This window comes from Oreochromis niloticus, linkage group LG6 (genome assembly GCF_001858045.2).
Source record: "Oreochromis niloticus isolate F11D_XX linkage group LG6, O_niloticus_UMD_NMBU, whole genome shotgun sequence".
In the NCBI taxonomy this organism is placed as follows: Eukaryota; Metazoa; Chordata; class Actinopteri; order Cichliformes; family Cichlidae; genus Oreochromis; species Oreochromis niloticus.
Window position 1 is genome coordinate 7,212,945 of NC_031971.2, and position 19,394 is coordinate 7,232,338.

The 19,394-nt window shown below is 41.5% G+C and overlaps 1 protein-coding gene and 1 long non-coding RNA gene across 2 annotated transcripts in view; one reads left to right on the plus strand and one right to left on the minus strand.

Moving 5' to 3' along the window:
• cacna1ab (calcium channel, voltage-dependent, P/Q type, alpha 1A subunit, b) overlaps window positions 1–19,394 on the plus strand; it is a 158,182-nt gene that overhangs the window by 129,260 nt on the left and 9,528 nt on the right. Inside the window, 7 exon segments of the mRNA XM_019360310.2 lie at window positions 3,103–3,203; window positions 6,829–6,950; window positions 8,095–8,230; window positions 9,603–9,716; window positions 11,973–12,008; window positions 15,982–16,180; window positions 19,097–19,335. Of these exon segments, the coding sequence (XP_019215855.2) occupies window positions 3,103–3,203; window positions 6,829–6,950; window positions 8,095–8,230; window positions 9,603–9,716; window positions 11,973–12,008; window positions 15,982–16,180; window positions 19,097–19,335 (947 nt within the window).
• On the minus strand, window positions 17,871–19,084 carry LOC109202559 (uncharacterized). The gene is made up of 2 exons (XR_002062482.1): window positions 18,132–19,084; window positions 17,871–18,048 (listed from the first exon to the last, which is right to left on the minus strand). It is a non-coding gene; the product is annotated as an uncharacterized LOC109202559 (long non-coding RNA).

Consider the following 19,394-nt stretch of genomic DNA (forward strand, 5'->3'; position numbering starts at 1 on the left):
TTGGTTAAAAAGTTAACACAAAAGGTCTCCTTTTTACCTCCTTTTAGGATTCTATGTACATTTTCTACAGGACAACCAAAGTAAAAGTGTTGGGCTATAATGACTAGCACCACGTTTGGCAAAAACCAAAAATTAGTATGTCAACAAGAAAACACCTCATACCAGCTGTCAAGCACGGTGGTGGAGTGATGATTTGGGATTGTTTTACAGCACCTGGGCACCTTGCACTAATTCAGTCCAACATGAACTCATTCAAATGTGAGGTCATGTCTCCCACAGCTAAAGCTTGGCCCAACATACAGCAGGTCAATGATTCCAAGCACAGAAACAAATCTACAATAGAATGGATGAAAAAGAAAAATATCAAGGTGCTGCAATGAAGTCCTGACTGCAACCTGATTAAAATGCCGTGGAGAGTTAAATGAATGCCTGCAGACCTCAGTGAACAAAAACAACAGTGGGCCAAAATTCCTCCACAACAATGTGAAAAACTGATTACTTGAAGTTATTGGAGCTAAGGTGGTCCGACAAGCTGTTCAATCATGGGGTGTACTTGGTCCTTATGTTTTGGTATCAGGCTCAGCTTCTAGCTCTAACTCCTGTGTCAATGTAATCTGCTAATATAGCTTATGGCTCTGAAATGGAGAAGCATCATTAGTGCTCACATGTTCCATATTATAGTCTGGGCATATCACATTGATCGGATAAATTTAGTCCTGAAGATGGCTTTTGTTGTAAGGTGAATACGCACAGGGTATCTTGTTAAGTTCTCATGAAGACATGAGGGCTCAAATTCAGCAAACTAAGGGACCAACGTTTTGACCCACCCTCATGTACTTGAGAAAGTGTTTATAGTAAAGTAAAATTTGATATGCCTTCACTAACTATACTAAAGTAATTTTACATAAAAAAGGTGGGAACCTTTCTCGGCTTTGAGTGATTTTAAATGGAATTACGCTTTAGATAACATGTATAGATACAGCATACCGTACTTACATTCACATGGGCACACAGACGCGTCACATAAAAGTAGAAACAGCAGGACACAAACCCACACCATCAAACTATCCCCCCATTCAGTCATTCCTGTTATCAGGAGGTGCCTACTATAGAAGATCCTCTATAGAAGTCTTTTCACTACAGGAAGACTTTAGGATTAAAACTTTATACAAATGTAATGAATGTAAGTTTATGAAAAGGAATATAGTGCATGTTTACTTCTTAGTACTTTGACCTAATGCATGGCATTGATTGAGATATAAGATATGTGTGGTCATATCTTATCACACATTAATATCAGTTTTAATGCTCGAAGACTTTTAGCCACGCCACTTTGAAAAGGGCACCACAAGTACGCGGTGTAATCTAGTAACTCACAGTGTTCATAGACAGTCAAAACAAAGCTCAATATTTTTCTGATTTTAAATATTTATGTGTTTCACCCAAACTCTGGGGATACATATCCGGAGTTTTTAGAAAAAAATTGAGCTCCTGTTTTTTTCAGGGATCACTTGGCTGTGGTGTCCACGTTTCTTAATGAGGTGGCTGCCTAGTCCTAAGCCTTCATATTAAGCTATAAGGAATTTCTTTTCCTTGTATGATAAGATGATAGCGAAATAATAAGAGCATGTCCTTCGATAAGATAGAAGAACAGCATCTGCCTGTGAAAAGACTACCAGCTTTGTTACTGTACTGTGTTGTGATATTGTATATGTCTGTAGTACACCAGCAAGTGAGCTTAACCCTTTCTCAGTTAAGGATTCATCCGGGAATGTTTGCACAGTGGTTACTGATATTCTTCCAAAAAACAAAAAAATGTATTCGTTTGTTGAATGTTAAGTATTTGATAGTATAATACAGTAATACAGGTTCTTATTTGCCCCTAGAAAGTGCAATATACATTTTTCTGAAAACATGACAAGCTACAGTTTCAGTGTTCATAAGCAAGATATCATTTAAGAACCGCCAGAAATGCTCCTTTAACATTTAAAGGTATTTGCTATGTGTACTTTCAGACTGTGTGCTTCCTCATAAGACCTTTTTTCAGTTCTTTGTTGCTCTAAAAAGACCTTATGAAGTGAGAAAACAGCCTGTCAGAGCCCATAGAGGGAAAGTTAAATTTCTCCCAAGAATTCATTTGTTTTCGTATTGGCTTTGTTCTGGGATCCTCCCACCCTGCAACACGCATATGTGGAAATCCTAAGGTGGGAAGAACACCAGTAAAATCCAGAGCAGATATCATTGATAACAAACATGACACTGATTAAGTCATAATGGAATGAAATGGAGGAGCTGGTGTGGGGGTGGGTTGCAAATTGGCTTGCAGTGGCAGCAGTAACTGTGTGCAGACTGAAGCAGTTTAAATAAATTTGCGCTAATAATCAGATGTGGTCCCTATTCTCCCAACAAGAGCTCAAACTGTCCCACTGACATTCTGAAATGCATGAAAGCGGTCATGATACAGCTCTTGGATCAAACCATGAAATTGTCCCTGCTGCTGCCTTCTTGAGAAATTTGGATGAACCCAAAAACAAGAATCTCTGTTACTTCCTTTTTTTGTTTAAAAACGTCATTGCTTGATGATATGGGGACATGCCCATCAGTCTAGAACAGGGTAAATCTGGAAATCTGGGCTCATCAGACCACATTACCTTCTTCTATTGGTCCAGAGTCCAGTCTTTATGCTTCCTAGCAAAACTCAAACTTTTCCAGTTGCTTAAATGGTTGGTAAACTTTTAATTTATTTTATTTATATATTTGATTTATTTATCCACATACCAAAACTGCTGAAACTAAAGTTTTTCTTTGCTCAGAAGTATCAGTAACCTCTGATCAAATATTCTCGGCTTGTACCTCTGTCAGCTAAAGCTAGGAGCTCCTCAGCTCAGAAAAAGCAAATGCTGAGTATTTTGTTGATGTTGCAGTTTTGTTTTTGTTTTTTAATGTTAAGCTAAGATCTCCAGCTGCTGGTGGATTATGCATGTTGTGTATTTCTCTGTCAGTGTTTGTGTCTTGTCCCCCACTCCCATCCCTCCCCCATGGCTCAGGGTCCCATCACACTCTGGTCTAATCTTGCAGGGTAACTTGTCATTTTCTCAGCAGCCACAGACTTGACGGTGGGCAAAATCTACGCTGCCATGATGATCATGGAGTACTACCGGCAGAGCAAGACGAAAAAGCTGCAGGCCCTGCGAGAGGAACAGGTAGACTCCGAGCCAGAGAAATATTCCAAATACCGAAAGACTTGTTTCTTTTTGTGTTCCTCCTCCTGGTCGTCTCTTGTTTGCCGTTCTTCTGCCAGATATGGATTTAAAGGAATAAGAAACATGTCTTGTACATTTAAATCCTGTACTGACTCCCAGCTACACTTCTGAACACAGCTTGCCTCCCTCTTGCCCTGTACCGTCTCTTTTTTTAGCATGCTTCTAAAAATCTGCATACTTTTTCTAGTACCTTCTTGCTCTCTTGGCTAACCAAGAGAGCAAGAAGCCTTTTTTTCACAAAGCTTGCTAAAAGGGTTATTTTATATAATTTTTTCCAGACAGTTAGCAACTTGACCCTCCCCCACACTTTCACTTGTTTTGTTTGTTTTTTATCATGGATAATTTGAGCATGGTAAGGAGGATAAAGCATAACCAAAGATTAAACTAAGGATTTTGTTGCTTGTAATCTTCTGAACAGTGATGATGATGATGATGATGATGATGATGATGATGATACCACATGGCCTTACCTTTGTTCCTTGTCAGTGCTCGTCCCCTCGTGTCAATGAATGCCTTTAAGATGCACTCGCTTGTGTGGAAACATCTCTCCACTTGTGCAATCGCTCCTAGATTTGCCCATCAAATGGTGTCAGGCTCATTCTTACTGACTCAGATGCATGTCTTGTCTCCAGATTTCCATTTTGTCGAATGAAGGAGTGCATTGGTGAATGGAGAGTATGTTGTTCCTTTCTCTTACCAACACTACATCATGCCAAAAACAGCGTGTGTCCTGAATGCAGCTATCCCATCGGACTGAATGGACAGTTCGACACCGGCTCTCTCAACATCAGCAGTGCACGATGACTTTAACCATCTCGCCATCTCTACTTTGTCTCACGACTGCTTTCCACTTTTCTGCTGCAGTCTTTGTTTTTATATTACCATCCTGCTTTGAAGGAAGAATCCACCCAAAATCTTCACGTGTATATTTAGAGAAGTCGTGTTTTTTTCTGTAGCATCAGGTTTGGATACCCAGTAGGGTTGGGCATTTGGCTTCACGTTTCAGTCATCCTATCATCCCCCTGCGGCATTACCCATAGCATTGTCACTGGGATCCTGCCGTTAAAGTAACACTATCCACCCTCTGTAATGTGCAATGTGTGGCCAAAGCACACACAATAAAGGCACACAAGTGAAAAAGAAACACACGCGTCAGAAGTTATTTTTTCACACCCAGCATGAAGGAAAGTTTTCACATTTACATAGAACGCTGATTTCTTTAGCAAACAGTAATTAGTAAACAGAACTGCCTGGATGTGGCTTTTCAGATTTAAGTGCTCCCTAGTGAAAGCTGCTTTCCTTAGTTTCTGAGCCAACAAGCCCACTTTTGGTTAACCCTCTAAGGCAGGGGTAGGGAACTCCAGGCCTCGAGAGCCAGTGTCCTGCAGGTTTTAGATGTGTCCTTGATCCAACACAACTGATTTAAATGGCTAAATTATCTCCGCAGCATGTCTTGAAGTTCTCCAGAGGCCTGGTAATGAACTAATAATTTGATTCAAGTGTTTTGACCCAGAGTGAGATGTAAAACCTGCAGGACACTGGCTCTCGAGGCCTGGAGTTCCCAACCTCTGCTCTAAGGTCTAACAGCACTGTACAATGAAAATGTGTGATCTTTGAGCTTTCGCAAAATGTTCTCCAAAGTCTTGAGAAAACTCTTTTTTCTTCAAAACATATGGTTAATGGTTAAGGTCACTTAACGTCAGTGATAACTTTGATCTCATCTAGATGCTGTACCTGTCGATCTATGTTCCCACCCTCACTTATGGCCACAAGGTGTTTTAGTGACCCTAAAGAATGAGGTTGCACACACAGGCAGAGTACAGGTGCTGCTCCTCCACATTGAAAGGAGGCAGTTGAGGCAGTCTGACCAGAATGCTTCCTGATGGGTCCTTGGTGAGGTGTTCGGGTCGTGACTGCTTCCTGTTGTTGCTCAGACCCCAAATCAGAAAGAGAAAATAAGTAAAATTGACAAATATTTATTTTAGACCGAAAATGACTAATAAAAGAATCTAAGGGTGGCTTCTTTCTTTAACAACTCATCTGTTTACCTCTTTGCCTCCATGCCTTCCTGCTGTGCACATGTCAAGTGTGTAATGTCTTACTCATTATTTGTTATCGTTGTCTGTCAGTATTTTGTTGTTTTGTCTTTGTTGGCTACTTTGTTTCCTTACCATGGATGTTGTCTGATGTCCCTTGTGCCCATCCTCCATGCCATCTGTGTCCTTCTGTCTTCTATTTATTCTTCCAGGAAGTGTTGAGACCTTGACCTGTCAAGCTCTCCCTATTTGGTCAATCCAGGTTGATTGTCACCACGTTTCTCTTACCGAGACCCATTCTCTTCAGCCTGTGTTTCTTTGAATCTGCCTGCTCCCTTCTCTGTCTGTGGGGACGTTGAGGGAAGATTCCTGAGACCAGTGTCTCCCCTGTGTAATCATTCTATCATGGGAGCATTCATTCACATACACATACAACTGCAGAAACATACTCAGTTGGAGCCAGTAGTGTTCAGTGTTTCTCTGTTTGTCATTATCCTATCCATCTAAACATTTCTACCATGAGTTTTGTCAGGATCCATCAGTGGCTCTGGTGCCAGAACAAAACTGTTCAGAGACAAACTTAACCATTTTTTTCTTGACACTGGAAAAGACAGTTGGACAGGATCAAAAACCTTCTGGCTTCTTTTAAAGTAATATCTGTGTGACTTCATTCGTGACAACAAACAGAAGAAGTCATCAGTCATATCGGTTGTCTCTGTGTCTGACACAATCAGTATGACCTGTCTCCTGTGGCGAGCTTAGATAATGTCACCATTTTTAAGCAGCTAACCAAAGCTGGCCATTATTAATGGTGCACATTGTAGCCAGACTTCCTGTCCAACAGATCAGCCTGATGTGTCTGAAGAGGTTTGAATTTGTTTCTGAGCAGCTCTTCAGTCATTTATCCTCCGGCCTTTAGCTTCCAGACCATGGAGGGACATGACATGGGCTCTCACAGTCATGAACCGTCAACGCTAAGCCACTCCAGAGAGGACTCTGTTGAAACAGGATCTCCTGAGAGTAAAACGGCTTGACCTTTGACCTGTCTGATGGAAGCAGAAGTTGCTTTTTAATACTACTGGTTTAGGATCAGATTACTACTTCTCTTGAAATGGCATGTTACTCAAAACAACTTGGCAGATCAGTATATGATTTTTGAGTAAAATGTCTCTATATAGATATATTTTGTGAGTATGGGAACCTGGTCCAAGACCTGAGATTTAAGAGCAATCTTACCTCAAGGTAAAAGCTCCCCTCTGACACGGATCTGAGATCAGTTTTGCTACCCTGAATATCTATCCAACATATCAGAGTTAACTGTGTCCCTTTAACACTTTCTGGGTAGCAAGCAGACTCCAGATCAAGTAGTCTTTGGGGAAACTTTACCTTGGATACCCACAGCCATGTGCTTGCTGATGGCGCCCCCGTGTGGGTGCATGCTGCGAGTGCATCCTGTGTTTGTGTCCTGTGTCTGCCCCCCTGAGTGTGCCTGATGCAAGCCTGCAGGCCATGTCGTGTATCTCACACAGAACCGAACGCCATTAATGTTTCAGCGCATGGAGCCGCCCTCTGAGGGAGGCGGCACGGACGGCCAGGGAGGCCAGGGCCAGAACGGCCTCTCCAGCACGCAGCCAGACAACATCAATAGCATGTGAGTAGAAAACGGGGAAACCCATACGCACTGCAATGAGGCGCTTCACACAGAAACGTCCAGTACAAATACATTATGCATACTATCGCATGCACACTATACATCAAGTAAAAAATCTGTTTTGTTTTTTTTTATTTTCCCCCCTTTTTTTGTGCCAATTCCATTTAAAACTGATTGTGAGCTATAGTGAGCTGAAAGGAAAGGTTTGAAAGTAAAAACAAGCAAAGTGTGCTTTTCTTTTTTGACCAAACCTTTTACAACTACATTTTTCGCTATAATATTTTAGAAGCCAAAATTTAGAATATAACGCATCATGTGACTTATAAACATCTGGAAGGTTATCAAAACTCTTATTTAGTTTGGTCTCCTTATTTAAACTTTGAAAGATATTGATTATAAAACATGCCACAGTTAGGGTGCTCCAAAGTTTGCTGGAATTTTGATAACTTTATTATTATTCTCTTATTAAAGACTTATTAAAGTCTTTGCAGAGAAAGATGGTGCCACTAGCTCGCACCAGCTCATCCACAGCACCTCAGCTGAATCTCATGCTTCTGTTTTTTTTAATCATATCGTCACATCAAACCAAATGATATACTGATGTTTTACTATGAATGAGAAGTTTGAGGTAAAGAAACCCTAATCCTTAAAACAAACCTCTGACAAATATACACTGTGATCTCTGTAACATAGTTATTTTTCAGTTAATTATGATGTTAGTTTTTCCTCAAGTGTAGATAAAAATGTAATTTTGTTTTCATTTTCATTTCCAAACCCTGGATTTTAAATTTAGTGTAAACATAAATCTTGAGGGTACAGAAAAAGTACTAGCGCTGTTTATCAAGACATGAGTATAAGCAACAATATAATAATTGTAGTATCTGTAATCATGTTACCATGCTAAGATTAAAATTAAGCTTGAAGTACAGCTGCCGTTTAGACGGACTCTATAAATCAGTAAACAGGTCAGTAGTAGCCGACATATTGATCCCACCCAATTAATTCCTTAGTCTTCTGGAAATTCGGTGTTGTTACATTAAGGATTACTGAAAAATTACAGTATCCCTAGCATTCCAATAATATTCATATTTATGTTTGGGTGTGTGTGTGTGTGTGTGTGTGTGTGTGTGTGTGTGTGTGCCAGAGCTCCTGAGGGTGGCATGACTGAAAGCCAGTCATGGGTGACAGCCAAAGCCCAGGAAATGTTCCAAAAGACGGGTAACTGGAGCCCGGACAGACCCTACCCCGACGACCTCCACGACAACCGTCACAACCCCCAGGTATAATGACACCGAACACGCATGTTGTCACCGTGGTAACATCAGTCTAAACCCAACCAGTCCCTGCTTCCACTGGTTTCTACTGGTCTAGTAATATCTGTGGACATAATAGAGAAGGATACATGTAACTATAAGACTGCATCTAATTATTTGGAGGGAAGAAACTGCAATCCCTACTCAACAATCTACTTCTGCAGGGTTTTTCAGCTTGTGTAGCTACTCAGTGACCCTACTTGCTATGACGTTTTTATAAAGCATCTAACATGTAAAACTTCCTGCTAAATAAATACAGTTCAAAAGATTTTAGAGGGTTTTCTCCACTTCAGTGTCCGCTGCTAATTCAAAGCTGAAACAATCTTATATTAAGCTGTAAAAATGTTCAGAGCTCTGCACTGTAAAGTGAAAAGCACAGCTTTCTAAAGAGAGTAGTTAAAGACAGGTAAGGTGAGTCACTAACTTAGAAGTAAAACCTCCTGGTTTCCTTTGCTCCTTGGCGAGCATTTTATTTTATTTATTTATCTTTTTGTAATTATATCTAAGCACACAAGTGGATGGATAGGCATCTAAGCCATGGAAGACACCTTTACAGAACTGGACTTTTTAAAAAAAAACGTATTAGCGCTTAATCAGCTCCTTCACTCCTGCCGTTTCGATGTTGCTGCCGTTACTCCGCAGGAACAACAGCAGTCTTTTTCTTTTTCCAGACGTGCCCACTTTTCTTCTTTCGTTCTCTTTCTCCATCTTCCTCCTCCTAGTCCATGTCCCCCCTCCCTTATTCTCTCAGTCTAACCATCTTCCTCTCCCTTGAGTTTTCCTGTTTCCTCTCCAACCTCCTCTCGAGTCAGTGGCTTGAAGTTGACAGATGTGTTTTGTGACGTACACCTTTTCCTCCCCACTATTCCTTTACTTCCGCTTGTCTGTTGGGGTGCTCCTACTCCCCAGTGCCTCGTCTCTCTTCTGAATCCCATAACGGCTGCACAAAGACGTAATGTGAATTACAAGTTGTGTAAGTTTGCTGTTGAGCTCTTGAGAGGCTCCAGTTTTGAGAGGGTTGGCAGCTTGATACTAAAATAGTTTTCCAGTGGTTCCAAAGAAGTATTTCCTTGTTGGATTTTGGATCTAAATATATTATGGTTATGTGGTTTTATAGTTTCTAAGCTGACCTAATCCATCCCCACACTAAATTTATGCAGCTTGTTGCATAAATTGTCCTATTATCATCCTGCAATTGAAAAAAAAAAGAAAACTAATATCATATGAATAATCCTATCCTTGTAACTCATTAACATCATGTCATGCCCCTCGCTCGATTCGTCAGTGAGTCTCCCCCTCAGCAGACAGTGGTCACGCCCCCTCTCATTGTGTTTTACAGACGGTAGAGATGAGGGAGATGGGGCGGGACGGGTACTCCGACACTGAGCCCTATCACCCAATGGATGGGCATGGGCGGACCCTCTCCATGCCCCGCCTCTCGGCAGACAACCAAGTGAGCACCTTCATCTCACCATCACTCACTGTCATCCTTACTCTCTCACATTATGCCTGACAGCTGAAGTGAATTGGAAAAAGCGTCTCTCTGCATCCTAAAACAAATAAAGAGGAACGAGTCTGACATCATCTAAAACCTTCTTGTTCAAATAATCATTTTTCATATTTCTTAAAGCATTTCAGGTAACTATGGGTCTCTGAATGAGACGTGCCACTTAGGATGCAATGTCAGGGCAGGAGACTGCTGTAAATTCACTTCCCTCTGTCTCGTTTCCCTTCCCTACTCTTTTTCCACCCGTCCTCCAACCAGCACTGCCTCCCTTTCACCCTTCACTCCTCCAGCAGCTGACCCATCACTGCTCATCTCCAAGCTCCATCTCTGAGCAGCACTGCAGAATGTAAAACTGGGTCTGAAAGCTGGATCAGTGTCCTAGATATGTATATTAATATACATCTAGAAGACCTGTGTGTCGAGAATATTTAACCCCTCCCCTGTCATGGCTCCCCGCTTCATTTCCATTGAATCCTTGGTGTGTCTGTCCCGTGTGAACTGTGGCCAGAGTCACTCTTCAGCTGCGAAATAAATAAAACTCAGTGTCTGCAACACTTAAAGGCAAACAAAGCACACGGTTTTTGACATGAAAGTTACACAAAAAGTGGGTCATCAGTTCATTATATTGGGGCATGGCTGACAGGATGAAGAGCGTGATCTCAGCTACCCACACTGTCACTGAAATGAAGCTGTGGCGTGTATGATGATGGGTGCACACATGTAAGGCGTGCCTGTTTTTTTTAACTGACAAAACTTTGGCAACAAAAAGATTCAATACATCTGGAGATCAGGTTTGTGTATCCTCACCTAACTGTGGCACACAAATCCAATCAAACAGAGAGCTTTTCCAGCACTCCACAATCAGAGGTGTGTTACGCCAAGGCAGGTGTTGCAATAGTTCAGTAAGGATCTAATTAAATAGCACAATAAATCTGCTTTTTACTTTAAAGAAGGATTATTGAAACTCCACTAATCAAACATTTCAGCACATGTCACATACAGCTCTTGTGGACCTATGTACTTACTTTGAAGCCTCTGGCTGCAGTTACACACACACCAACACAATCATGTCCACAGCATTTCACTGCATCACGTCATGTTGCTCTCACTTTGGTATGTTGGTTCCTTCATAAGGCTTTTCTGTCCGAGCAGTTGGAGTAAACAGCAGGATTGTGTATATAATAAAAAATCAGCTTATACCTTTTTACTCATGTTTGTGTGGAAGCACTTATTAAATGTAACGTTACAATAAAGCTAACACTTATCACCTTACCCTCACATTGTTGTACAGTTATCCAATGTTAGGAAAACAGAGTCAGCAAACAAATGTTTAACAAGGTGATGTGGACCATAGCTGTGATTTATTGTACTGTATTGTCTTAGATGCTTTTCATATTTAGTACCTGCGCACTAGTATGCACTCATTAAAGCAAACACTGCTTGACCCACGTCTGTTACCTATAGATTTGAACATTGCTAAGTCTTCAACTCTGGAAAATAGAGTTGAGGTTTAGCGTAGTTTAATATGACGCTGCTTTGAAATGAAAAATCTCTCTATAATCGTAAAGTATCCAGAAACTACGGAAAGCTAGCTCGTTCTGTAGAAAATATCCTGTGCGTGTATCTGTGAGTGTGTATCTGTGTTTAAGCGTGTGTGTTGTGTAAACAGTATACATGTGTGTCTGTACACTGTTACTTACTGTATTCTAACACTGCTCTGCCTTCCAGAGTGCTCGTGCTATTTCGGTAAGTGTGTGTGTGTAAGAGTGTGTGTGTGTGTAAGTGTGTGTGTGTGTGTGGGGATGTCCTCTGTCTCCTCTCGCTCGCCCGCAGATCTCTTGGCTCTGATGCGTGCTGCGCGCTGGACGTCTTGAAATTAACTGAACTCTCTCTTTCTCTCTTTCTCCTGTCTCTGCACCCCAACTCCTCCTTCATTACTTCCTTTATGTTATTTTATTGTATCTCATTTTTCATCCTCCTGTGTTTTTGTCCGACATCCTCATCTGTCCTCTTCAAAAAACAAATCCTCTCTTTCTCTCCTCCGCAAATCACTGTCTTATCCTTTTATCGATTTCTCTCTCTCCATCCTTTTTTCTCCTCGGGTCCTGGCGGCTATGCTACGTCGGGCCTGTGCTCTGTGTGCGTGTGTGTGCTACACTGCTCTGCTCTACGTTATCATCTCTGTGTTTGCCTGCTCTGCAGCGGAGGAGACACAGGCCTCGCGGAAATAACCTCAGTGTATGTACCTCTTGCTCTATCTCCATCTGCCCTCTCCCCCGCTAGTTTCCTCTGTCTCTCTCTGCTGGTCTGTCTTTCCAAACTGGATCTGCAGCAGATTGTAGTTTTGCTGGTCATTCCGCCCCACGTCAGGTGCCACATGGGTGGAGCTGAACAGCAGTGAAACAGTTCGACTCGCCATTCGGTGTCAAAGAAACTGCCCCTGCCCTGGTATTCAGGGCATTTTGCGTTTCCACATCCTTTTCATTTCAGCAAAATTTTCAGCACTCTGTATGGCCGACATTTGTTCTTCAACAGCTATTCAGCGTGTTCACGGGCCATGATTGAGTTTTCAATCAAACACTGAGGTGGGACCAAGTGGGTCAGTCGGTTGAATAGAAATTCAAAACCTCTTTGCTTCTGCTCATTCACCAAATATTCCAGTGTTTCCAGAGTGGCCAATTGCACACTCAAGTGTTCTGAGCAAAGGGTATTCATCTCTTGGAAAGAAACTCAGCGATTTTCCCAATTTTCAGATAAATCAAACGTCTATCTAGTTTTCAAAAGCCACCATTTTCAGTGCTGTGCAACACTTTTGTGTTCATGTCTGTAGACACAATATGAAAGTCAGTATCAAGCAGGAATTTTATGCCTTTTTAAAAGAAATCTCTGTGTTGTCTACATATAGTTTTTTGCGGTAATGGGTTGTGTCCTCCATTGATGCACCTTTAGAAAAAGTCAACCTCTGTATTACATTAATGCAGTGAACCCCACCCATCTGGCACTCGAGCCTCTTTGATTCAGCTTTGACCTAATTGTCACTGTTCAGATCTACTTTGATCAGGCCTTCCTCCTCTGTCTTCCTCTTCTGTCGGCTTTTCTTTGAGCTATCTGAGTCTCTCTTTTTCTTCTTCCTTTTTCTTTCTCGAGTTTGCTCATGTTGAGCTCGCTCTGCGCTCCATTGTTCTCACTCCCTGTGAGAGTTTCACAGGGGTCCGGCTCGTACGCAGCGTCTGTGTGTGCTCGTCTGTGTGTGTCTATTACCTGTGCATTTGAATCCTTTGCATCACTGCAGACCGGGTCAACAGTGTATGATGAAAAGCATGGACTGCCCTGATATGTGACTGTTGGCCAGTACCGGGGATAGGCAGGGTGCCGGCATGTCATTACTCATGCATGACGTGTCAAAGTCTCACTGTGGATGCGAGAGAAAGTGGTATGCCAATGAGGCAAGATGTTGCTTTAGTCAAAGCCTGATGTTCAGTAGCATAAAAGGTGGCATGAAAGGCAGAGTGTGATGCTCATGATGTAGCTGCGTTGTGTTCAGCACCTTACTTTAAGTTGCTTTCAATTCATAATTAACAGTATAACTAGGGATGAAACATAAAAATGAAAAAAACCTGCCTGATGAGGCATTAATGGACTAGTTTACTGAGAGCTTGGATGTCTACAAGAATGTGAGTTAACTGCTCTCAAAAGGTATACAATAAGACCACAAAAGAGACTGATAAACTAACTAAAGACACTGAAACTGAAACACAAAAACATCCTCTGAAACTGAACTTAAACTCAGTTAAAAACCAAAACTTAAAACGAAATAAAAAACTTACTAGTACGAGGGAAGAGTTGTCAAATCGGGCAAGTCGGGTCGGTACTGACTGAATATTGTTATTCTAGCCAAAGACACACCGCAGTGCTGATTGTTCTCAGTCAGAATTTTCAGAACATTCAGCTGAAACTCTGACAGTCTGACTCTTGGGACAGCTTCTTGGGGAACAACCTTTTAAATAAAAAAAAAAAAGACAGATGTACTCCTGATCATGCTCCTCACCTAATGCACTGTCTTCAGATTTGGACACAGATGGAGTCTTCCACTCAAAAGTTCTGTTTGGTCTCTGGATTATAGCCAGAAATCTAGCTCTCATGAAGGGTGGAGCTCCTCTACGTCGAGGGTGGGTCAGTCTGACACAGAATTTGATCCTCTCTCTGAAACTTGAAGATCCATGTTGAAAACACTGAAAGTGGCAGCAGGTAAAGTTTCTACGATTTATGGCTGTAACAATGCAACTTTTTGATATTAGCTTTGGCCTTTGTAGTGTCCAAATAATGGGGGGAAAAGTATATCTAATGGTTTTTAATGATATTTATTTATTCTTCAATAAACCATCACTTTACAAAATGCTGTTTTGTCAAACTCATCAACTTAAAATGGAGAAATGAGGCTTTTTGTCAAAATAAACTATTCGAAGTCCAACACAAGTTTTTCTGTGCACGTGTGTGTGTGTGTGTGTGTGTGTGTGTGTGTGTGTGTGTGTGTGTGTGTGTGTAGGTGGATTAAGGGTGTACACATTTCTATACTGCCAGCCACTCAAAGAACATGCATGGCTTGTGTTAGGCTGCTCCAAGTGTACAAACTGCTGTCTGTAAGTCGTGACGTTCGTCTCAGGGCAGAGAATCCTCCTGTGTTTGTCTTTGTCTGGCCTGCTGCTTGCAGACTGACCTGCTTTATCATCGAGTTAATGTGAGGCTTTGTGGGGGTTCACAGTGTGGGCAGGGTCTTTTTCCCCGGCAGAGAAGCCTGACAATGAACCCAGCAGGAAAATCATGTAGAACTGGTCCCAGTATATATGTTGTAGGTCACATTTTAGCTGTGAGTAGATGAGATGAGCAGATGAGCCTTCAGAGTGAGCAGGAAGTTAATGTAGACTTTATTTTTTTTTCTTTTTAAGTAAAGCTTTACCACATCACCCGTTCACTGATTATATTAAACCTGATTTTGATATTTTCTTCATTATTTTGTTTATTCAAACAGCCAGTGGACAGTAAAACATTTTGTCTTAATGGGTTTTTTTATAGGATTTTCCTGTTGAGTTCTTGTAGAGCTTTTGCTCTGACTCAGAGCGCCTAGAATGATGGATTGTCTTATCCGCATAGTGTCCATATTTGATTTATATTCGATCATACTTAGAAAGTATGCATGTACTGAGAAACAAGATCAGTCTTTGAACAAGATGTAACCCTTGGTGCTCTATTGTCAGATTGGCGTAATGTTTTCCTCCCACACCATCTTTGTATCATTCTCATTAATGATGAGGACTAAGACTCTCCTACCATGTGTTTCATACCTCTGGCATGACATTTTTGTCATCCAGTTAATTATAATAAAGCAAAAGTTACATAAAATCTGTTCTTTTTCCATTCATAGCTATAAATATATACACATTTTTTAAGAAATGCCAAGTAATGTGGAATTTTCAGCTTTGCAATTTGTGTTTTTAATTATAAATCAAACCATAAAAAGACTGTCTGGTATCTCAACCCGAGTGTGATGTAAATGAAATATGGCTGCCGTGGGGAAAAGCGCAATATAGCTCCTCTGTGCATGTGAGGCATGGTTTCTAAAGCTCAACCTCATGCTTGTTCTCTGTCGCGCTACCCTTTTCTCCTCTCCCTGTGAGTTCCCTGTTTATATCTGTGTGTTTCATATCACCATATTTTGGTGAAGAGGCATGGTGTCACATGTTGTTTCATACTTAGACTTAATACTAAGGGATTCCAGGTCCTTTCCTTCAAGTTACATGAATGCTAAATCCGTTAGCTGGGGTCAGATTAGGCTATTCAGAAATCATATTTAGATCTGTATAGGTCACCACACACTACAGCACACAAGCCAAATATTCATATTATCAAATCAAACTGCACCTTCTGAAATCCTGAATTGCTGTCCTGTTCTGAACCACCACACATCTAAATCAAGAGTTGGCATTTGATCATACAGCACTTATATGCCCAATACTGTAATGTTATATACTCAGCAAAAGTCACTGAAGTGACTGGTGTCCTTCTCAGACATGAGGACGGACTCCACTCCAGCAGTCCAAGGCCTTAAATCTCACTTCTTTTTATCTTTCTCTCCCCTACCTTATGATTTCTCTATCTGCCTCTATCTCCCTCTTCTGTATTTTCTTCTACTCTGTCTCCTTTGTCCTCGCAGACCATTACTGACACAAGTCCGATGCGTCGCTCCACGTCCAGCCTAGTTCACGGGCGCACAGGCCGGGGCGTGAGGCTGGACGACTACTCGCTGGAGAGGGTGGTGTCTGAGGAGGGGAGACATGGAGGACGCAGGCACAGGGACAGAAGCCACCGCACCTCACAGCGCTCCCTGACCAGATACACCGACGCAGATACGGGTGAGTAACTCAGACTGGTTGTCTCCTTTGAAATCAGACCAACATGTGCACCAGTGTTCAGTTCACCAAAGAAAGATGAGCCATAAATCTCAGTGTGAGAGCAGTGTGTCGTCTGCGTACAGATGGTGTGGCTAAGCTGACTGGTGTTTTGATTGCTGTGGTCAGACTGTCATGTTTAACACCATGAGAAGATCCTTAAAACTGTAACTTAAAATTAGTGTTAAAATTAAATAATGTAAATTGGATGTACAGTCATGGACAATCACAAATTTAGGGCAAGTTTATTGTGGTTGTTCATGAGCATTTAACTTATTTGCTGATTTAACTTTGCTTTTATATAGAGTCCGGAAAAAAAACTGGGGCTTGGAAATAAGTAGACAAAATAATAAGACTTCACTTCATTCAAGCACAGGTTGTGCTTTGGAAGAAAGGAGTTTTCTCATGTCACCAAGTCTCTTTACACGAATAACACAAGGAGAAACTTAAGTCTTGCTAACAGGCTACAATTTGTATTAGTATGTGGCATTTTAATATGATATGCTAAACTATACTACATCATAGATGGTTTAGCTGAAAAATAACACTAAGAAAATTCAACCTCACACGCTAAATTTTAGCATGTTAGCCATGTTAGCATAAGAAACGTGTGTTTGACCAGTAGACTGAATAAAAAAAATACCCATTGGTTTGTGATTTGTGACACTATGAGAAATCAATTATTATTGATTGTCACTAAAGTAACAATATGTGTTAGTAACATTAGCTTGGTTAGCAAGATATAAACCTATACAAGTATTCAGAGACTAGGTGCTTATTAATGTTGAAATACAAATAATGTATTAGAATATCTACTCAAAAAAAAATGTAACACAGATTTCTTGTAATATATATGCTAGTACACATAACCACAATTGCAAAATAAGTGAATTAAAAATGCTACAAAAGACACATAAACAGTCCAAGTCCAGTTCAGCTGTAAACATGCTTTTCCTTCTCTAAAGTTAATGACTGGAAGGTCACAGGAATTGATTAGCTTTTCCATTTAGCTTTAAAATGGATATTTGTAAAATGAAACATTAGCCTCAAGTTGGATGTTGTTTTCATTTAACTTATTAAGTTTAAGGACCAAAACGTGCAAAAATTTATTGCAACTGTGTGCAATGAACTTGTAATCTGCTGCCTTTGACTTCAACAAGGGTGACCAGGTCTGCAACTACCTGCCATCTTCAAACTAACATTTTTGCATCAGAAAGCTGTTGCCTTCTATATACACAGAAATTCACGTTAACTGCTTACATTCAGAGCCAAACTAGAGCCTCATAGATTTGAAACAGAAATTGAGAAATTCCTCTACAAATAGTGACCTAGTTGCTAGGTCCGTTGTTGGGCAATGGTTTAATTGCAAATTGACTCAGCAACCTTGCTTTTATATAGGAATAGAACTGGAATACAACCAGCTGACAACCAGCTGAGTCTCCTATTGCAAAGGTCATGTGACAGATGAGTTTCGCTCATGATTGCGATACGTTAGCACTGCATTTATGCATTAGATTGTAATGGTTTACAAACCTTCACCAATCAGTGGTTGTAGTTAGTCCTAGAAGGACCATAATTGTTAGGAGACAGGTTGTCTCCCACCATGCAACCTATTGTCACGATGGTGGACGGACTCAAGCGCAGACGAGGCAGCTAAAATACAGTTCCTTTTATTGATACACGACACCAGGTGCGACTATATACAGGTGAGAGGGCAAGGGGGATCCAGGGCACAGGGGAATCCGGGAAAGGGGCTCTTCACACACGAGGGAATCCAGAAACACCGCACATCAGCAACTAAGCACACCCAGGGCACCAAGGGAAAGGGATTCCTGTCCACAGGAAACAAGCGATTAATCACACGAAGCAACAACGCCAAAAGGCAACAAGAAACTAACACTCTGGAGCTTACTACCGAGGTTACTCAATATTCCAGCGACGAATAGCTCAGAGCCCCAGCCTTAAGAAGACCCAGAGATCCACTGCAAATCACTCGAGATCAGCTGCAGGTGCGTGGGCCAAGGGCGGGAGCCCAGTCAGAGCTCCGCCCAGGCAGACAGGTAGGGGAGAGAGAGAGAGAGAGAGAAACAACAAACACTTGTGGTCACACTGGGCTGGCCGGGGAGGCACAGGGACCATGACACCTATATAATCACCTTGTGATCGAAAGTTGTCGCAGAGCGATTCAGAGTAAAGTCCAATGAACCTCTGGGTGACCAGATGGTGACTGCAACTACTTGCAATTGATTTCCGACAAAACAGTACCTTGATAGTACCTTTTAAGATTGAAACATATGGACATTTAGAAACTTCTACATATAGTACTGCGTGCTTTGTTGTTTGCAGCTAGGTCAAGAGTAATTCAGCAGCAGTTGCTCCATTTACCTAAGTAAACATACATTTACAGATCATCGTATTCACAAATATTAATGCAATTCAAATCTTGGCACAAAGAAGTCCTTGAAAAGAACATTGCACTAGCAGACAGCGCACTTCATCATTAATTGCGAGTCCAAATTGCATGCTTCAGCTGTAAAACTAATCCAACAACGCTGACAGAGTTAACCTCTAAAACCCTTTTATAATTGAAGAGCTCTCTAATCTGATGAAGAATCCTCTGCTCTGCCACATCGACTCTGGAGTGGAGATGTTCTGCATTTGACTGCACAACTGGAGTGGATTTTCCTCTTGCATGTTTTTTCAGTTTTAAGAATTTTAGCTTTACAATAAACATGAAAAGTTTATCGTGTTAATCAAGTGAATAAAGGCTTCTCGAGAATTAAGAATATCTTTGAGTAGAATTTTTGTTAATATGTTCTCAAGGATAATAAAATTATTGGTTTATTGGTTTAAATGTAAACTGAGACGTCTCTTTGCCAGGCCTGGGCACAGACCTCAGCACCACTACACAGTCAGGTGATCTGCCACCTAAGGAGCGCGAGCGGGACCGTGGCCGGACCAAGGACCGTCGTCACCACCATCACCATCACCATCATCACGGATCTATGGACAAGGAGCGGTACAGCCACGACCGCCACGACTACTCCCACAGGCATCCCCACGACCGTCACTGGTCCCGGTCGCCCAGCGAGGGGCCTGACGGGCGAGGTCACAGACAGGTGGGCTCCAAAAGCACAGATTATTGTCAAGGTTCAGCTGTTCAATTTCCTTATAGAAT